At 41.7% G+C, this 16,403-nt stretch overlaps 1 protein-coding gene across 1 annotated transcript; it reads right to left on the bottom strand.

Annotated features, from left to right (window-relative positions):
* Positions 1 to 2,394: 2,394 nt before the first annotated feature.
* Positions 2,395 to 16,186, bottom strand: pfkma (phosphofructokinase, muscle a). The gene is made up of 22 exons (XM_027021338.3): positions 16,011 to 16,186; positions 13,149 to 13,222; positions 12,955 to 13,032; positions 12,676 to 12,865; positions 12,011 to 12,176; positions 11,770 to 11,814; positions 11,299 to 11,407; positions 10,625 to 10,720; positions 10,422 to 10,514; positions 10,110 to 10,235; positions 9,953 to 10,017; positions 9,754 to 9,817; positions 9,466 to 9,612; positions 9,309 to 9,379; positions 5,970 to 6,057; positions 5,725 to 5,877; positions 5,411 to 5,575; positions 5,241 to 5,302; positions 4,968 to 5,079; positions 4,762 to 4,861; positions 2,887 to 2,992; positions 2,395 to 2,762 (listed from the first exon to the last, which is right to left on the bottom strand). The coding sequence occupies exons 1-22, from the start codon at positions 16,099 to 16,101 to the stop codon at positions 2,615 to 2,617; spliced, it is 2,349 nt and encodes a 782-aa protein (XP_026877139.2). The 5' UTR covers positions 16,102 to 16,186; the 3' UTR covers positions 2,395 to 2,614.
* Between the last annotated feature and the right edge of the window lie 217 nt (positions 16,187 to 16,403).

Here is a 16,403-nt window from a genome sequence, read left to right as displayed (position 1 = left end):
ACGCAGATTTCATTTAATTGTAATATCCAAACCCATCGGCTCTCTGAACAGGCATCTTGTAAGTCTATAGTCATTTGAATACTATAGCATATGCAGAAAACTATATATACTATACTATATCATATAGAGGTATATATATATATATACTACCCCAAAGAATGGAAAAACCCAAGAAACCTTTCAAAAACCCATGAAAGGTTTCCTGTTTCTTCTCTAGTTTATCAATTAAAGGAGTATTCAAATTAAAGCTTAATTCGAAGGTTAATCATGATTATGGCATGAAAGAGATGATAGAAGAGTCAGAGGTTTTGCAGTCATAAGTTTGATAAGTGTCACTTATATACATATTTGCCATAGTTGTATAAAACATTGAAATAAAGAATAAAAGTAAAGAATGATCCATGTGTGTGTGTGTGTATATATATATATATATATATATATATATATATATATATATATATATATATATATATATATATATATATACATATACACACACACACACAATATACTGTATACAACAGTCATTTTAGTTCAGCCAACATTAATTCATTAATCCATCCATCATTACATAAAAATTTACTTAGATAGATAGCAAATTTACTAAAAGTCCCCCAACAATCTCTTTGACTATAGATTATATAGTCTAAAAATATACAGTAACAGCTTTTTGCACCAAAGCCAGTCCATCTCCATAATTGCAGTTAATTGCAGTTAAGAGGTACGGGATTGTGTCCACTTCACTGACTTTTACTTTGAAGTTTGGTTTCTTGTGATCATCATTAAAAGCCTCCCTAGTAAGTCATCTTTAACAGCAGCATCCAAACAGGCCATTAAAACCTTAAAACACTTTTTAAGTTGAAAACACAAGTGAATATTTAGAAAATTCATTACAGACAAGTTACATTACAATCAACAAATCACTCCAGTAACCTCTCAGCTGAAAAAAAAAGAAATGCAAAGTCCCCAAATTATTCTTCTGAATAAGATTTTGTGCTGAGTTGCCATTTGTACTGTCAATTCTACATGTCTGTCAATCTCTTTTAAACAGAAATGATTAAGAGTCCTGGCTAAGAGACCTAGCGAGTTGTGGCAAACACACTTGAGGCTGGGGGCCACAGTGGCCAAAATCTCACATTAAAGGAGTCACACCAATCTCTTTTCACTAATTAATTTATTCATAAATGTACCCAAGTAAGCACAAGTGACAGAGGCCTATTTGTGATACTACAATAGGCTGGTAACAATAAACATAGTGGAAATAAATTGTTAACCAGTTGTTGACATTTGCTACTGTCTTTATAACCAGAACAACAAACTGACAATGCGCCGATATTTTTTCGGGGGGTGTTCCTGTTCACACTACTCCTATAATGAGTTTGGTTGGGTGGTGTGAGCAGTGTCCCCCCACAACGTTCAAATAAAACCTGTCACTGGTGTAGTCAAATCATGTACAGTGTGACAGACTCATAAGTTTCAGTGATGTGCGAGTCTCCCACATTGTACTAATAGTGATTGACAAATTTTAACCTTGAACTGAGTTCTGTCTCACTGAACCTCACTGCTCTGGATACATGGTGCTTTCAGCAGTAAGGAGTCTGATCAAGGTTGCACTAAGCCCATATGAAATTACAGGTCATGTCATGTCTTTACCAGGGACTACTGACCTCACAAAGTAGATGTGCATCTTACCTCTAATGGACTGTTGAAATACTGCCAGATCACTTACTCTGTAAAATGCATGTCAATGTGACAAGGAGTTGTGAACCAAAAAGTCTGCCAGGACAGTTAGCTGTGATTAAAAATCACACATTTGCACCGTTTGAGGTTAAACAGAGAGGCCTTTTCCACGTTCTTTTAGTTTCTAATGCAGCAGTACTGTGGTGAGGGTGCACACTTCACAATGCAAAGTGGTACTGCCAGCCCAATTAGCGAAAATATGGGTGACTCAAAAAGAAGAGCTGTCAGGAGAGCTGTCAGAAGAGCTCTCAGAAGAGCTTTCAGGAGAGCTGTCAGGAGAGCTGTCAGAAGAACTCTCAGAAGAGCTTTCAGAAGAGCTGTCAGGAGAGCTGTCAGGAGAGCTGTCAGAAGAGCTTTCAGAAGAGCTTTCAGAAGAGCTGTCAGAAGAGCTCTCAGAAGAACTGTCAGAAGAGCTCTCAGAAGAGCTGTCAGGAGAGCTGTCAGAAGAGCTTTCAGAAGAGCTGTCAGAAGAGCTGTCAGAAGAGCTTTCAAAAGAGCTTTCAGAAGAGCTCTCAGAAGAGCTCTCAGAAGAGCTGTCAGAAGAGCTGTTGGCACGTCAGTCACAGGGCTGCTGGAAAGAAAACAGACTGTGATTCTGAGCTGACCTAAAAGACAAACAGACGAATAGACTCCTGACCCAAGACAAACTCCTGCTTACGGAAATAAGACGACTTTAATTGATGTTTTGCAAACTGCTGGTAATACAGGTACTGTGAGTACATGGACAAAATAGGGATAGTCAGTAAAGAAAAGGAGATATTACAACAAACACGATGAAAAGAATAATAGAACAGGAAACTGGAACAGCAGTGGTGAGAGAACACATGGCTTTATTTCCACACAAGTCCTTCTCTTTCATCACTCTTTCATCATTTCATTTCACTAAAGTGACAGGTGCTCTCTTGCTGATAATGTGCTCCATAAGAACAGCCTCCGAGGTGTCCAAGTTGATCTTGTATTTGGCCAAAATTTTCAGAATAGGCCTCAACTTCAGCCACCACTGTGTTTTTGGAATACGGTGACTAAAGATGAGAGAGAGAAAAATGCATGGAAAAGAGGAAAGAGGCAAAGTTCAGGTAAATTTACAGGCCTGTTAAAGTATGTTAAAGACAAGATTTTGTTTAATACAGAAACGCAAGTTCTTACTCAAAATCAGTTTCTTCCTTCAGCTCATCCAGGGGCTGGAACACCAGTCCTCTCTTCCTCATACCCAGTACACATGCCGAGTCCGGAGTGTTGGCAAAAATACGTCCTGTCGTAGTCCAAACCATGGGAAGACAGAACACACGAGACAAGAACATTACTTTCCTGTCCAATTATGTGCGGGTAATCAAAGATACGGCGGTTGACTCCAGATGCCATCATGTCTGATGTGACTATGAGACTAAGCATTTTTATCTCCTGAATATAACAGTAAGCGAACATATTGGACACATTTATCAGCAATCCCTTTTATGGCTGAGATCCGCTGAGACACTGACGAGAACAAAGAGCACATGATCCTGAAGCGACACTAGAAACACAGAAAAACTTGCTGAAAGCAAGAGTACAGCAATCACGTCTCTACCCGACATCAGCAAATCCGATCATATCACCTCATACCAGAACTGTAACCAGATCCACTGACTGTGTGTTGCAGTAATCCCCCTTGTCTGCTTTAGTTTAATCTATCTTTGTTTCCATAGGTTTCATATGCCATGTGCTTTTGTTATGGTTCTTTGCTCCTCCGCATCTCCACCCCCTTGTTATGCACCTGTGTCTCACCTGTAGAGCTTCCTGCTAACTGTCCCCAGGTGTTCCTTGTTGATTTCTCCTTGTGTATATATATATCTATCCCTGGTCAGAGTTGTATGCATGTATGTCTGTCTCCTTGAGTTTACACCTTGTCATATTGTTTTCTCTTTCATTTTTCTTCTTGTTTCCCTGTCTCATTAGCTGTATCTAGTAATTACTGTATCTAGTAATTCCTTTGTGTCTTTTGTCTGTAGCTTTTGGTCTCTTATTCTTTAGTTTGGTTCTCACTGCCAATTCACCAATAAACGATACTGGCACTTGTATCCTGTTTCTATGCCTCCTGCTCCTGTGTCACAGCATGCACTGCTGTCTGCAGTGCGGCCCTCCCGTTAGGAGACGTGGCAGAGTGTGCTGCAGGGTAAGGCGTGCAGGGAAAAACAGTAAACTGAGTTAGAAAAGCAGAGCTGAGTCTCAGATCCAGGAACGTAAAAGCCTATGAGTGAGGGAACGATTACAGAACATCAGTGACTACAGAGGCAGAATCTCAAGATGCGTTCAGTGCCAGCCTTTCCCTGGCATCAGAATACCGATGTTCCATAATCCTTCCCAATCCAATACATCCATGGATTGTGCAATCTCCTTTATGGAACTATGTGAGACTGCTGTTCACTATAGTTCAGACTTCAATACAACAGTCCCCCTCAGACTATCTACACACACATGCGCACGCACACACACACACACACACACACACACACACACACACACACACACACACACACACACACACACTGTGTCTAATCTTGTGTACATACCTCACGTGTATTATTTGTAGACTTTTGTGAGTCTTAGGACTAGATGAATTTCCTTTCTCCTGTGTGTCTGCTATCCTGTATGTCTGATTCATTTACAGTATTTGGCACATGCTCTTATTCAGAGCACCTAACATATTCCTCAGTATGAAGGTACATGTGCTCCCTGGGAACTGAGCCCTTGCTGCTGCAAGCATTACCAGGAGAGTTTCAGGAGCACTCTGGGGAGAGCACTGTGATGAGCTCCTCAGGAACTGTAACTTATCCATCAAACTTCTCACACAGTGTACACCTCACCATTCCGTTGACTTCTATTTTAAACATATATTTTTAAAGTATTCTAAATGATTGTGGTATATTTGCCTTTTTATTGTGTTGAATTTCTATTTTGGCCTAATGCGTTTCTATCTATTTCTTTTATATGGATTTGTCTAATCCTCACAGGCTGTGAGGAGAATAGAAATGTGGCTCTCACCATGTCTGTAACATTCTTTCAACTTCTCAGTTAGCCAGAGAACAGATTTAGCCCCCATCTTAGTTGCAAAGTTCCTGTCAAATGGAGTTGGCGTACCACCCTGAAGCCAAAGAGAGGGAGAGAGCAGAAAAAGGAAAGTGTCATTTCATCTTTATAAAGCTTCTGTGAAAAAGTGTCATTAAACACTGATCAGCATCCTTCGTCACCTGCTGCATGTGTCCAAGCACATTCTTACGGCAGTCAAACACTCCCTTTCCCTCTTCTGAGTACAAGTTGAAGATGAAATCGGTCGTGTAGTTGGCATTAGAGTTCTCATTTCTACAAAAAGACAAAAAGCACTTAACTTAAATGTGACCAGACTTTCAGCCTGTAATCCAATGTTTCAAAGTTTTGTGACTGAACCAAACTCTGGAGCCTGGCCTATAAAACATACTTCCTTTATGAAACGAAATCTCTGTCATGTTTTGATTGATGTCTACCTGAGAATCAGGCCTCTCTTAACTGTGGTCTTCATTTTCTGTACAATATGTTCTACATTTGTCTGATAAGAGAAAAGAAGAAACCTGCTAAATACATACAACACCTGCATATATATGGTTGTACAGTCACAGAGTTTCAGTCCACACAATTCTGTGTTTCTCCTGTTCACCTCCAAATCCCGAATGCCAAATTTCTCCTCAAAGATGTAGGCTGCGTCTGCACCGGCGGCTAGGCCAGACATGGTTGCTAGGTAGCCACAGTAGCCTCCCATCGTCTCAATGATGAACACCCGTCGTTTAGTGCCAGCAGCCGACTGCTTGATCCTGTCACATGTCTGCAGGCACACACACACGCACGTGCGTGCGCACACAAAGGCGCACACACAGCTAAGACTGAGCGGACACAATTACAGAAAACCGTAGTGACAGATCCGACTTAGTAAAGATGGAAGTGACTGTGTGCATTTACGCTTAGGGCTCTGACCATGGTGATGGTGTTCAAAGCGGTGTCAGCTCCGATGCTGAAGTCTGATCCTGGAACATTATTAGACACAGTAGCAGGTATGACTACTATGGGGATACACAACTCCTCATACTTCTCTCTGGCGTGGACGAGATCCAGACCACCGGAGAATGCCTGTGTTTATAGAGAGGAGGAAAAAACACGTTTAGTAAATGGGGTATACTGTCATATGTTCAAGTATCCTATATCCTAATTAAGTCAAGTACCTCAAAACCTCCTATAACGATGAGACCATGAATGTTGTACTTGGCAATATTCAGACTGATCTCCTCCATGTATTTTGCTGGAAGGACTCTGCCAAGAAAGCGTAGAGGTCAGAGGAATCCTCAAGTTCAACCATGTGACTCTGAGTTAGTCAGAGCATCACTGGACTATAACACAGTTAGTAATCAGAGCATCACTGGACTATAACACAGTTAGTAATCAGAGCATCACTGGACTATAACACAGTTAGTAATCAGAGCATCACTGGAGTATAGCACAGTTAGTAATCAGAGCATCACTGGAGTATAGCACAGTTAGTAATCAGAGCATCAGTGGAGTATAGCAGAGTTAGTAATCAGAGCATCACTGGAGTATAGCACAGTTAGTAATCAGAGCATCACTGGAGTATAGCACAGTTAGTAATCAGAGCATCACTGGAGTATAGCACAGTTAGTAATCAGAGCATCACTGGAGTATAGCAGAGTTAGTAATCAGAGCATCAGTGGAATATAGCAGAGTTAGTAATCAGAGCATCACTGGAGTATAGCACAGTTAGTAATCAGAGCATCAGTGGAATATAGCAGAGTTAGTAATCAGAGCATCACTGGAGTATAGCACAGTTAGTAATCAGAGCATCACTGGAGTATAGCAGAGTTAGTAATCAAAGCATCACTGGAGTATAGCAGAGTTAGTAATCAGAGCATCAGTGGAATATAGCAGAGTTAGTAATCAGAGCATCAGTGGAATATAGCAGAGTTAGTAATCAGAGCATCACTGGAGTATAGCACAGTTAGTAATCAGAGCATCAGTGGAATATAGCAGAGTTAGTAATCAGAGCATCACTGGAGTATAGCACAGTTAGTAATCAGAGCATCACTGGAGTATAGCAGAGTTAGTAATCAGAGCATCACTGGAGTATAGCACAGTTAGTAATCAGAGCATCACTGGAGTATAGCACAGTTAGTAATCAGAGCATCACTGGAGTATAGCACAGTTAGTAATCAGAGCATCACTGGAGTATAGCACAGTTAGTAATCAGAGCATCACTGGAGTATAGCACAGTTAGTAATCAGAGCATCAGTGGAATATAGCAGAGTTAGTAATCAGAGCATCACTGGAGTATAGCACAGTTAGTAATCAGAGCATCAGTGGAATATAGCAGAGTTAGTAATCAGAGCATCAGTGGAATATAGCACAGTTAGTAATCAGAGCATCAGTGGAGTATAGCAGAGTTAGTAATCAGAGCATCACTGGAGTATAGCACAGTTAGTAATCAGAGCATCAGTGGAGTATAGCAGAGTTAGTAATCAGAGCATCAGTGGAATATAGCAGAGTTAGTAATCAGAGCATCACTGGAGTATAGCACAGTTAGTAATCAGAGCATCAGTGGAGTATAGCAGAGTTAGTAATCAGAGCATCACTGGAGTATAGCAGAGTTAGTAATCAGAGCATCAGTGGAATATAGCAGAGTTAGTAATCAGAGCATCAGTGGAGTATAGCACAGTTAGTAATCAGAGCATCACTGGAGTATAGCACAGTTAGTAATCAGAGCATCACTGGACTATAACACAGTTAGTAATCAGAGCATCACTGGAGTATAACAGAGTTAGTAATCAGAGCATCAGTGGAGTATAGCAGAGTTAGTAATCAGAGCATCAGTGGAGTATAGCAGAGTTAGTAATCAGAGCATCACTGGAGTATAGCACAGTTAGTAATCAGAGCATCAGTGGAGTATAGCACAGTTAGTAATCAGAGCATCACTGGAGTATAGCACAGTTAGTAATCAGAGCATCACTGGAGTATAGCAGAGTTAGTAATCAGAGCATCACTGGAGTATAGCACAGTTAGTAATCAGAGCATCACTGGAGTATAGCACAGTTAGTAATCAGAGCATCAGTGGAATATAGCAGAGTTAGTAATCAGAGCATCACTGGAGTATAGCACAGTTAGTAATCAGAGCATCACTGGAGTATAGCAGAGTTAGTAATCAGAGCATCACTGGAGTATAGCACAGTTAGTAATCAGAGCATCAGTGGAATATAACACAGTTAGTAATCAGAGCATCACTGGACTATAACACAGTTAGTAATCAGAGCATCACTGGAGTATAGCACAGTTAGTAATCAGAGCATCACTGGAGTATAGCACAGTTAGTAATCAGAGCATCAGTGGAGTATAGCAGAGTTAGTAATCAGAGCATCACTGGAGTATAGCACAGTTAGTAATCAGAGCATCACTGGAGTATAGCACAGTTAGTAATCAGAGCATCACTGGAGTATAGCACAGTTAGTAATCAGAGCATCACTGGAGTATAGCAGAGTTAGTAATCAGAGCATCAGTGGAATATAGCAGAGTTAGTAATCAGAGCATCACTGGAGTATAGCACAGTTAGTAATCAGAGCATCAGTGGAATATAGCAGAGTTAGTAATCAGAGCATCACTGGAGTATAGCACAGTTAGTAATCAGAGCATCACTGGAGTATAGCAGAGTTAGTAATCAAAGCATCACTGGAGTATAGCAGAGTTAGTAATCAGAGCATCAGTGGAATATAGCAGAGTTAGTAATCAGAGCATCAGTGGAATATAGCAGAGTTAGTAATCAGAGCATCACTGGAGTATAGCACAGTTAGTAATCAGAGCATCAGTGGAATATAGCAGAGTTAGTAATCAGAGCATCACTGGAGTATAGCACAGTTAGTAATCAGAGCATCACTGGAGTATAGCAGAGTTAGTAATCAGAGCATCACTGGAGTATAGCACAGTTAGTAATCAGAGCATCACTGGAGTATAGCACAGTTAGTAATCAGAGCATCACTGGAGTATAGCACAGTTAGTAATCAGAGCATCACTGGAGTATAGCACAGTTAGTAATCAGAGCATCACTGGAGTATAGCACAGTTAGTAATCAGAGCATCAGTGGAATATAGCAGAGTTAGTAATCAGAGCATCACTGGAGTATAGCACAGTTAGTAATCAGAGCATCAGTGGAGTATAGCAGAGTTAGTAATCAGAGCATCAGTGGAATATAGCACAGTTAGTAATCAGAGCATCAGTGGAGTATAGCAGAGTTAGTAATCAGAGCATCACTGGAGTATAGCACAGTTAGTAATCAGAGCATCAGTGGAGTATAGCAGAGTTAGTAATCAGAGCATCAGTGGAATATAGCAGAGTTAGTAATCAGAGCATCACTGGAGTATAGCACAGTTAGTAATCAGAGCATCAGTGGAGTATAGCAGAGTTAGTAATCAGAGCATCACTGGAGTATAGCACAGTTAGTAATCAGAGCATCACTGGAGTATAGCAGAGTTAGTAATCAGTTACAATTAGTAAGTGAACTGTACCTTTTTGTGCCTAAATTGGACCCCCCCTTTCCTGTCCAGCCTCCAACACTGGTCCAAGTGAACTGCTCTATCTGAGGAGGAGATTAGTTGGTACCCACAGACATGACAAACAGCATTCTTGATACAGTGAATTGAGGGTCAGGCACAGGCCGCTCACCTTTCCTTGGGCCAAACCCTCAAAGCCGTCATGCACTGCTAGCATGTTGTGGCCCTGGGTAATGCCGATCCTGACCGCAGCACGCACGGCCGCGTTCATGCCTGCACAGGGAGCCCCTACGTTTAGAACGGCCACGTTGATATTACTCTACTCAGGAGAGAGAGAGAGAGAGAGTGGACTTTAGTGAGTACATTCCAACAATAGTTCACGTGGCATAAAACCTGGTGATTGAGGAGCTGATTGAGGTTTCGTGTATGAATGAGTAAACTGTCTAAATCTGAATCTTACTTTAACGTCTGAGAGATGCACGTGAGCCAGGAGCTTATATGTGTTCCAGTTGTTCTCGAAGCTCCTGGACAGGGAGACAGTTGTGGTGTTATACAATAAAGACAAAAGAGCCTTGCTTCGAAAATTGGACTGCCCAAATAGGACCGACTACAAACAGCACGGCTAAAGAAAACTGGAAGATGTGAATTTGGATACATACTTTCCTCTGAGTTTCACAGCATCCTCAAATCTGCCTTCTTTCATAGCAGTAGTAACATCCTTGGTCTGATGGGGAGAAGGCAAAGGTTAGAAAGACAAATCCAGGTAAGTACCGCACAACACCTGCATGGGGCGCTGTAGTACAGGCAGCTACATACCACTTGCACACACTCCATCAGGGGCAGCCTGACAGCCTGGTTCCCAGACAGGCTGACCACACACGCGGGTGTGTCAGGTGTAGCTTCCATCAGAGCCATCACTGCCTCCACTCCCATCCTGCTGCCCTGTTACACACACACACATGCACAGGCAAAAGAAATTGTCATTTAGGACTAAAATAAAATTGAAATGCCAAATAGAATATGCAGAACCTAGCGATGTGTAAAAGATGAAGGGGGAGGGCATGACAGAGACAGCGTGTCAGAAACAGCGGGACTGAGAGACATACAGACAGCGAGAGAGAAACCCACCAGTATCCTGTCGAAGGCTGAAGGAGTCCCACCACGCTGCACGTGGCCCAGAATAGTGGAGCGAGTGTCATAGCCCAGCCTCTTAGTCACTAACTGCAGGGCAACAAAGATGGAATTCAGAGTATCTAGTACAGGCTGATCTTTAAAAACACTCTCGTTTACATCATTTTAATCTACAGGCTAAAACAGGCTAAATCTGCCACCTCTCTGATATGATCGCAGGTGATGGGCTTGCCATCCCGTGCCATGGCGCCCTCAGCCACAATGATCACATTGAGACGAGATCCTCTGTTTCTGGTCTGAAAGAGGAATGATGCATAACACCGCAATTAGCAATGGTTTCATATTTTGGAAAATCATATAGTTCACGTCTTTGGAACATTGTCAGGGTTTCGAAGGCTATGTTTAGAACATCTGACTAATAATCAATACTGCTAAATAATTCCTGATATTTTGTTTCCTATTAAAACCTCTGAATGCAGAGGTTTTACTTTCTCAAAGGAATCAGTATTTTGCATGTTAAAGAAACATTTCTTATGCATTTTTGTATCTACGATTCTGTGAATATACTGCTTACTAGAGTCTGAGAAAAGTGCTTCTACTCAAAAACTGCATTGCTTTTATTTTTTATACAGTAAAATTGTATTCTCTTCATTGGCCTCATATACACTTTTGATTGTCACAGCAAAAATACAGCATAAAACAAGGTCCTACATATGACCAGACTGAAATCAGACATACAACATAATACTATCAATCATAATTCATGATTCGGCCAATTCTCTAATCGTTAAGCAGACTTAGCAGCACCTGCTAGTGTTAGATGTGACTGAGTAACAACAGTACTCTAAAATCCAGAATTGTCTAGAGTAGGTACCTCCATCAGTCTCCTGCACAGGTGCTCCTCCCAGCCGTCTTCTGGAGGCATCTCAGGAATAAACACCCAGTCAGCACCACAAGCCAAAGCAGTAACCAAAGCCAGGTAACTGAGACAGACAGACAGACAGACAGACAGACGGGCCTTACTAATATTCAGCCACTCAGTGGCATTTGTATTGTGCCATCTCTCAAACATTTGTGCATGAGCCCCTGTGATGATCTATGATGATTTGTGATGATCTGTGGTGATTGGTGATGATCTGTGATTATCTGTGGTGATATGTGATGATCTGTGATGATCTGTGGTGATATGTGATGATCTGTGATGATCTGTGGTGATATGTGATGATCTGTGATGATCTGTGGTGATTGGTGATGATCTGTGGTGATCTGTGGTGATCCATAATGATCTGTGATGATCCGTGATGATCTGTAGTTATCTGTGATGATCTGTCTCCTCAGCTCTTACCCACAGTGCCTTCCCATGACCTCCAGAATGAAGGCTCGCTGGTGGCTGCCAACGAGACCAAAGGTGGAAATATCAAAAGTTGAAAACTCATGGCTCATCATGCTAAACCACATTTTTTATTCAAGAATCTCATGGTTTAGTTAGGCAAACATATGCTTCTGTAAAAGTACTCTTCAGACAACATTAATAAATCCTTAGGCAGAAATCCCAGGATGTGGAAGTGTCATGTCCCCATGCTCACCTCTGGGCTGTGGTGGTGATGCTGTCCACCACCTCCATTATGCGGTGGAGAGCGGAGTCTGTGCCGATGGTCATGTCCGTCCCACAGAAGTCGTTGTCAATGGACCCCACCATGCCCACGATGTTCAGGTGAGATGCATTCTTTGCCTCATCTGCAGAGATCTTGCCTGAAAAGCAACATGTTGCATCATGCAAAAAGCAAGGTTTATGGGTGAAGCTAGTGTACATGTACGGCACTTATCCAGAGCTCTGCCATTGCCTCATAGAATACATCCTAGCCAGTGCAGCAGGTTAGAGTCCAACATACCAGTGGACTAGAATACTGTAGAAATACAGGGATCACTGCTGATGCCTAGAAGTACAAAATTCATAAGGTCGATCTTAATCAATGATAAGTGCAATAAACAATAAGTACTAGAGTTTGTTAGACAAGATCAGTGTAATAAACAATACCCCACAATAAGTACTAGTTTAGTCAGTCAATATAGGTGCAGGGTCAGTGGTCATTTAATTATTCCACAAATAGATGGATGGATTCCATGAATAGATGTACACATCATGCCAACTTTTACAGTTTGATAATTCCATGGATATACCCACACTGTATATGTTATTAAATACACCAGTATGACCTCATGACCTTCCAGCTGGTGGTTAGAGGCTCACCTTTGCTGACCAGGTTCACCAGCAAGTCACTCCACTCAGTTCGGAACTGATTGGCACCGGTCAAACTGCCATCTCCGCCAATCACACAGAGGTTGGTGATGCCCCGCTTGACCAGGTTGTAGGCAGCTTTCATTCGTCCCTCTCTGGTCTGGAAATCCTTACAGCGGGCACTACCAATCACAGTGCCCCCCTACCAAAAACCGCAAAGGTGAAAACAGCCTTTAACTATAAAACAAATTGAAAAGGTTCAAGGTTTCAGTTCAGTTTCAGTGGACTCACCAGCTGTAGCATCATAGAAACACTCTCCCAGGTAGCCGGGCGAATACAGTCCCCCCCATCTACCAGGCCCTGGTAGCCCTGAAGCACAGCAACACAAAACACAGAACAGGTCACAATGCCAAAGAACTCTACCAGCCACCTTAACAAATTCACAGATCCACCACTCTTATCTAAATGAGCACACAAATGAACACCTCATGGATGAAGAAGACCTTGGCTCCAGTGTATAAGCCTACTCTGACAGTGGCCCTCACTGCGGCATTCATTCCTGAAACAGACAGAAAGTGTGGCTTGAGAGAAAAGACTCATACCTACATGGATGACACCACTCATACTACTCCCTAAGGGCTCACTCAGTTGCAAGTGTCATTGCTACAAAACATTTTTTCATTATGGAGTATGGTGTGTAGATTTGTGTGTAGAATCTATTTTAAGATGAGTTTGAAACATCAAAATGTGGTGAACTTTCTGTATGTGTTGCGTTATAAATATACACATTTACAAACAGCTTTACTGTGCTGGCACAGCTGATGAAGGATCTCTGCCTGCCTCTACATCTTTTATTACAACACACACACACACACACACACACACACACACACACACACACACACACACACACATGGCTGTGTCCAGAGAAACAGGTTGTTTTCACAGGTCAAGATAAGTGCTTCTGAAGCTAGGCTGCAGTAGGAGATAAAACCAGGCTATATATATACACACACACTGTGTGCACACTTATTAGGCAAGAGAGTATGTTTACCATATGATCATTTGTATGCATATTTTCCAACTCCAAGATGTATAAACTTGAATGCTTATTGGATTTAATGATATCAGGTGATGTGTATTTGTGTAATGAAGGAGGGTGTGGCCTGAGGAGGTCAACACCTATATCAAGGTGTGCAGAATTATTAGGTAGCTTCTTTCCTCAGGCAAAATGTACCAAAAAAGACTCTGAGAAGTCAAAAATTGTAAAAACTCTTTCACAGGGATGCAGCACTCTTGGAATTGCTAAGATATTAGGGTGTGATCACAGATCCATCAAGCATTTTGTAGCAAATAGTCAACAGGGCCACAAGAAATGTGCTGAGAAAAAAAAAGATTAACTGTCAAAGATTTGAGAAGAATCAAACGTGAAGTGACCAAGAACCCGTTATCCTCCAGTGCTGTCATATTCCAGTGTTCAGTACTCAGAGACACGGCCAATGTAAGGAAGGCTGAAACCCGACCACCACTGAGCAAGACACATAAGCTGAAACATCAAGACTGGGCCAAGAAATATCTGAAGACAGATTTTATGCATTGAAGTGATGAGTGACTCTTGATGGACCAGATGGATGGGCCTGTGGCTGGATCAGTAATAGCACAGAGCTCCACTTTGACTCAGATTCATCTCAGATTAGATGAGCTAATTGGACCTTTTTGGGTAGAGGATGGACTCAAAATCAACTCCCAAACCTACTGCCAGTTTTTAGAAGACACTTTCTTCAAGCAGTGGTACAGGAAAAAGTCTGCATCTTTCAAGAAGACAATGATTTTTATGCAGGACAATGCTCCACCACATGCATCAAAGTACTCCACTGTGTGGCTAGCCAGTAAAGCCCTTAAAGATGAAAGAATATTGACATGGTCCCCTACCTCACCTGACCTAAACCTTACTGAGAACTTGTGGGTCCTTCTTAAACGGGAGATTTACAGTGAATGAAAACGGTACAGCTCTCTGAACAGTGACTGGGAAGCTGTGGTTGCTGCTGCACAAAAAGTTGATTGTCAACAGATTAAGAAACTGACAGACTCCATGAATGGAAAGTTTATGACTGTTATTGAAAAGAAGGGAGGGTGGGTTTTTGTTTGTTTGTTTTTTTGTTTGAAGATATCAGAAATAATTTTAAATGCTGTCATTTTGTTTATTCTTAACAGTTGAAAAACAAGTGAGATGGAAAATTTCCATTTTTAATTTAGTTCTATAATCTGCACACTAATAGTTGCCTAATAATTCTGCACACAGATATTCTCCTAAGAAAGCTCACTTTCTTAAATATTCAGGTTTGAGGTTTATTAACATTTTGGATTGACTGAGAGCACCATAGTTGTTCAATAATAAAATGAATCATCAAAAATACAACTTGCCTACTGATTGTGCACAGAGTGTATGTGCATGTTTATACATTTATATATTTGTTTACATGCATGTAATTAAATCCAAGACGCATATGGTAGTCACGAAGTCATGTTATCAACTTATGGAAATGTGGACCTGACAGTATGGAGGGGAATTAAATTTCTGTGGCCGGGTCATGAGATCGCTTGATCTGTCTCCCATATCTTCTGAGGACCCTTCTGCAAAGGCCCGGATGCGTGGCCTCTTGTACTCAAGGCAATGCGATGTCTCTGGTTTCAGAAGTGAACAGCTGTGGTGCCGATGTTCCTATCTACAACTGTGTCACTCCACCAAAAGGTCACTGAGGCTAAATTAAGCTCCAAATCACAGAGGGACCAGGGTGCAGGACAAGAGAAGCTAAAGGTTATATGAAAATTAATATTAGTTATATGAAGTAAAGGCAGCTGCTGCTCACATGATGGCTTCAATTTAGCCTGTATATCAAGAAGTCCTTGCTCTGCATGGTTCCAGATGCATTTTATTTATATGAAGAAGTGGAAAAAAAGCACAAAGCAAAACATTGTTTTGGGGAAGTATATTTAAACATTTTAGGATTGTTTAAAAAATGCACATGCAGCATAAACTAACACATTGAATATATTAATAGAGTGAGAACTCTCCACAAGTATTTTAAATACTGCATGAACAGCATTCTGCACAAAAAAATGTGTTTACACGTTTGACGAACTTACAAGCTTTGAAAAATCTAAAGTCAAACACAGATGATTGATCACTTTGCTAGAACACAAAACCATCCAAACCCGTCAAAGGCGCAGGAATCATCAAATGTTAGTCTTCCCCTAATGTATATGCCCTTCAAAAGCTGCGCTAGTCCTAGCACCTCAGGGACCCATGAATACCCTGCACATGACAAACAGGTGCGTCTACCTACCTTGGGCATCACCTCCTGAGGTCAGCACAGCGATGGCCCGTCCAATCCCCATCGTGGTGGGGTCCTGTCCTGAGGTGTGTGTTTGGGACATGATGTGAGGTGCTCCAGGGAACCGAACAGTTAAGGTGCAGAATGGCTGAGTTCCCCTCGGAGGGCTCTCGGAGCTGAGGGCTGCACAGGGAAGGTTTTATAGTACGACATTCCAACTCCCACCCTCTCCCCCCCTAGACAAATACCCCCCCCCCCATCTCAGGACTAAATATAAAGTTAAACGTCACGACCTCAGCTTCTCCTGTTAACACTGCATTTGGAATAAATCAGTGTAAAGTCTGATCAAATGATCTACCAATGTGTGATCTGTTGGTCACACAAGTCAAAGGTCAACTGTGCACA

The sequence above is a fragment of the Electrophorus electricus genome, chromosome 24 (genome assembly GCF_041902795.1).
Source record: "Electrophorus electricus isolate QZ-2024a chromosome 24, ASM4190279v1, whole genome shotgun sequence".
Lineage (NCBI taxonomy): Eukaryota > Metazoa > Chordata > Actinopteri > Gymnotiformes > Gymnotidae > Electrophorus > Electrophorus electricus.
The sequence above is the reverse complement of the archived record's forward strand: the minus strand, read 5'-3'. Positions and strand labels throughout refer to the sequence as shown.

Coding starts and splice junctions, on each gene's coding strand:
- pfkma (XM_027021338.3), bottom strand. CDS start 16,101: ATGTCCCAAACACACACCTCAGGACAGGACCCCACCACGATGGGGATT. Junction 12,177..12,675: donor GGTGAACCTGGTCAGCAAAG/GTGAGCCTCTAA, acceptor GTTGCTTTTCAG/GCAAGATCTCTGCAGATGAG. Junction 9,613..9,753: donor TGCATCTCTCAGACGTTAAA/GTAAGATTCAGA, acceptor TCTCCTGAGTAG/AGTAATATCAACGTGGCCGT.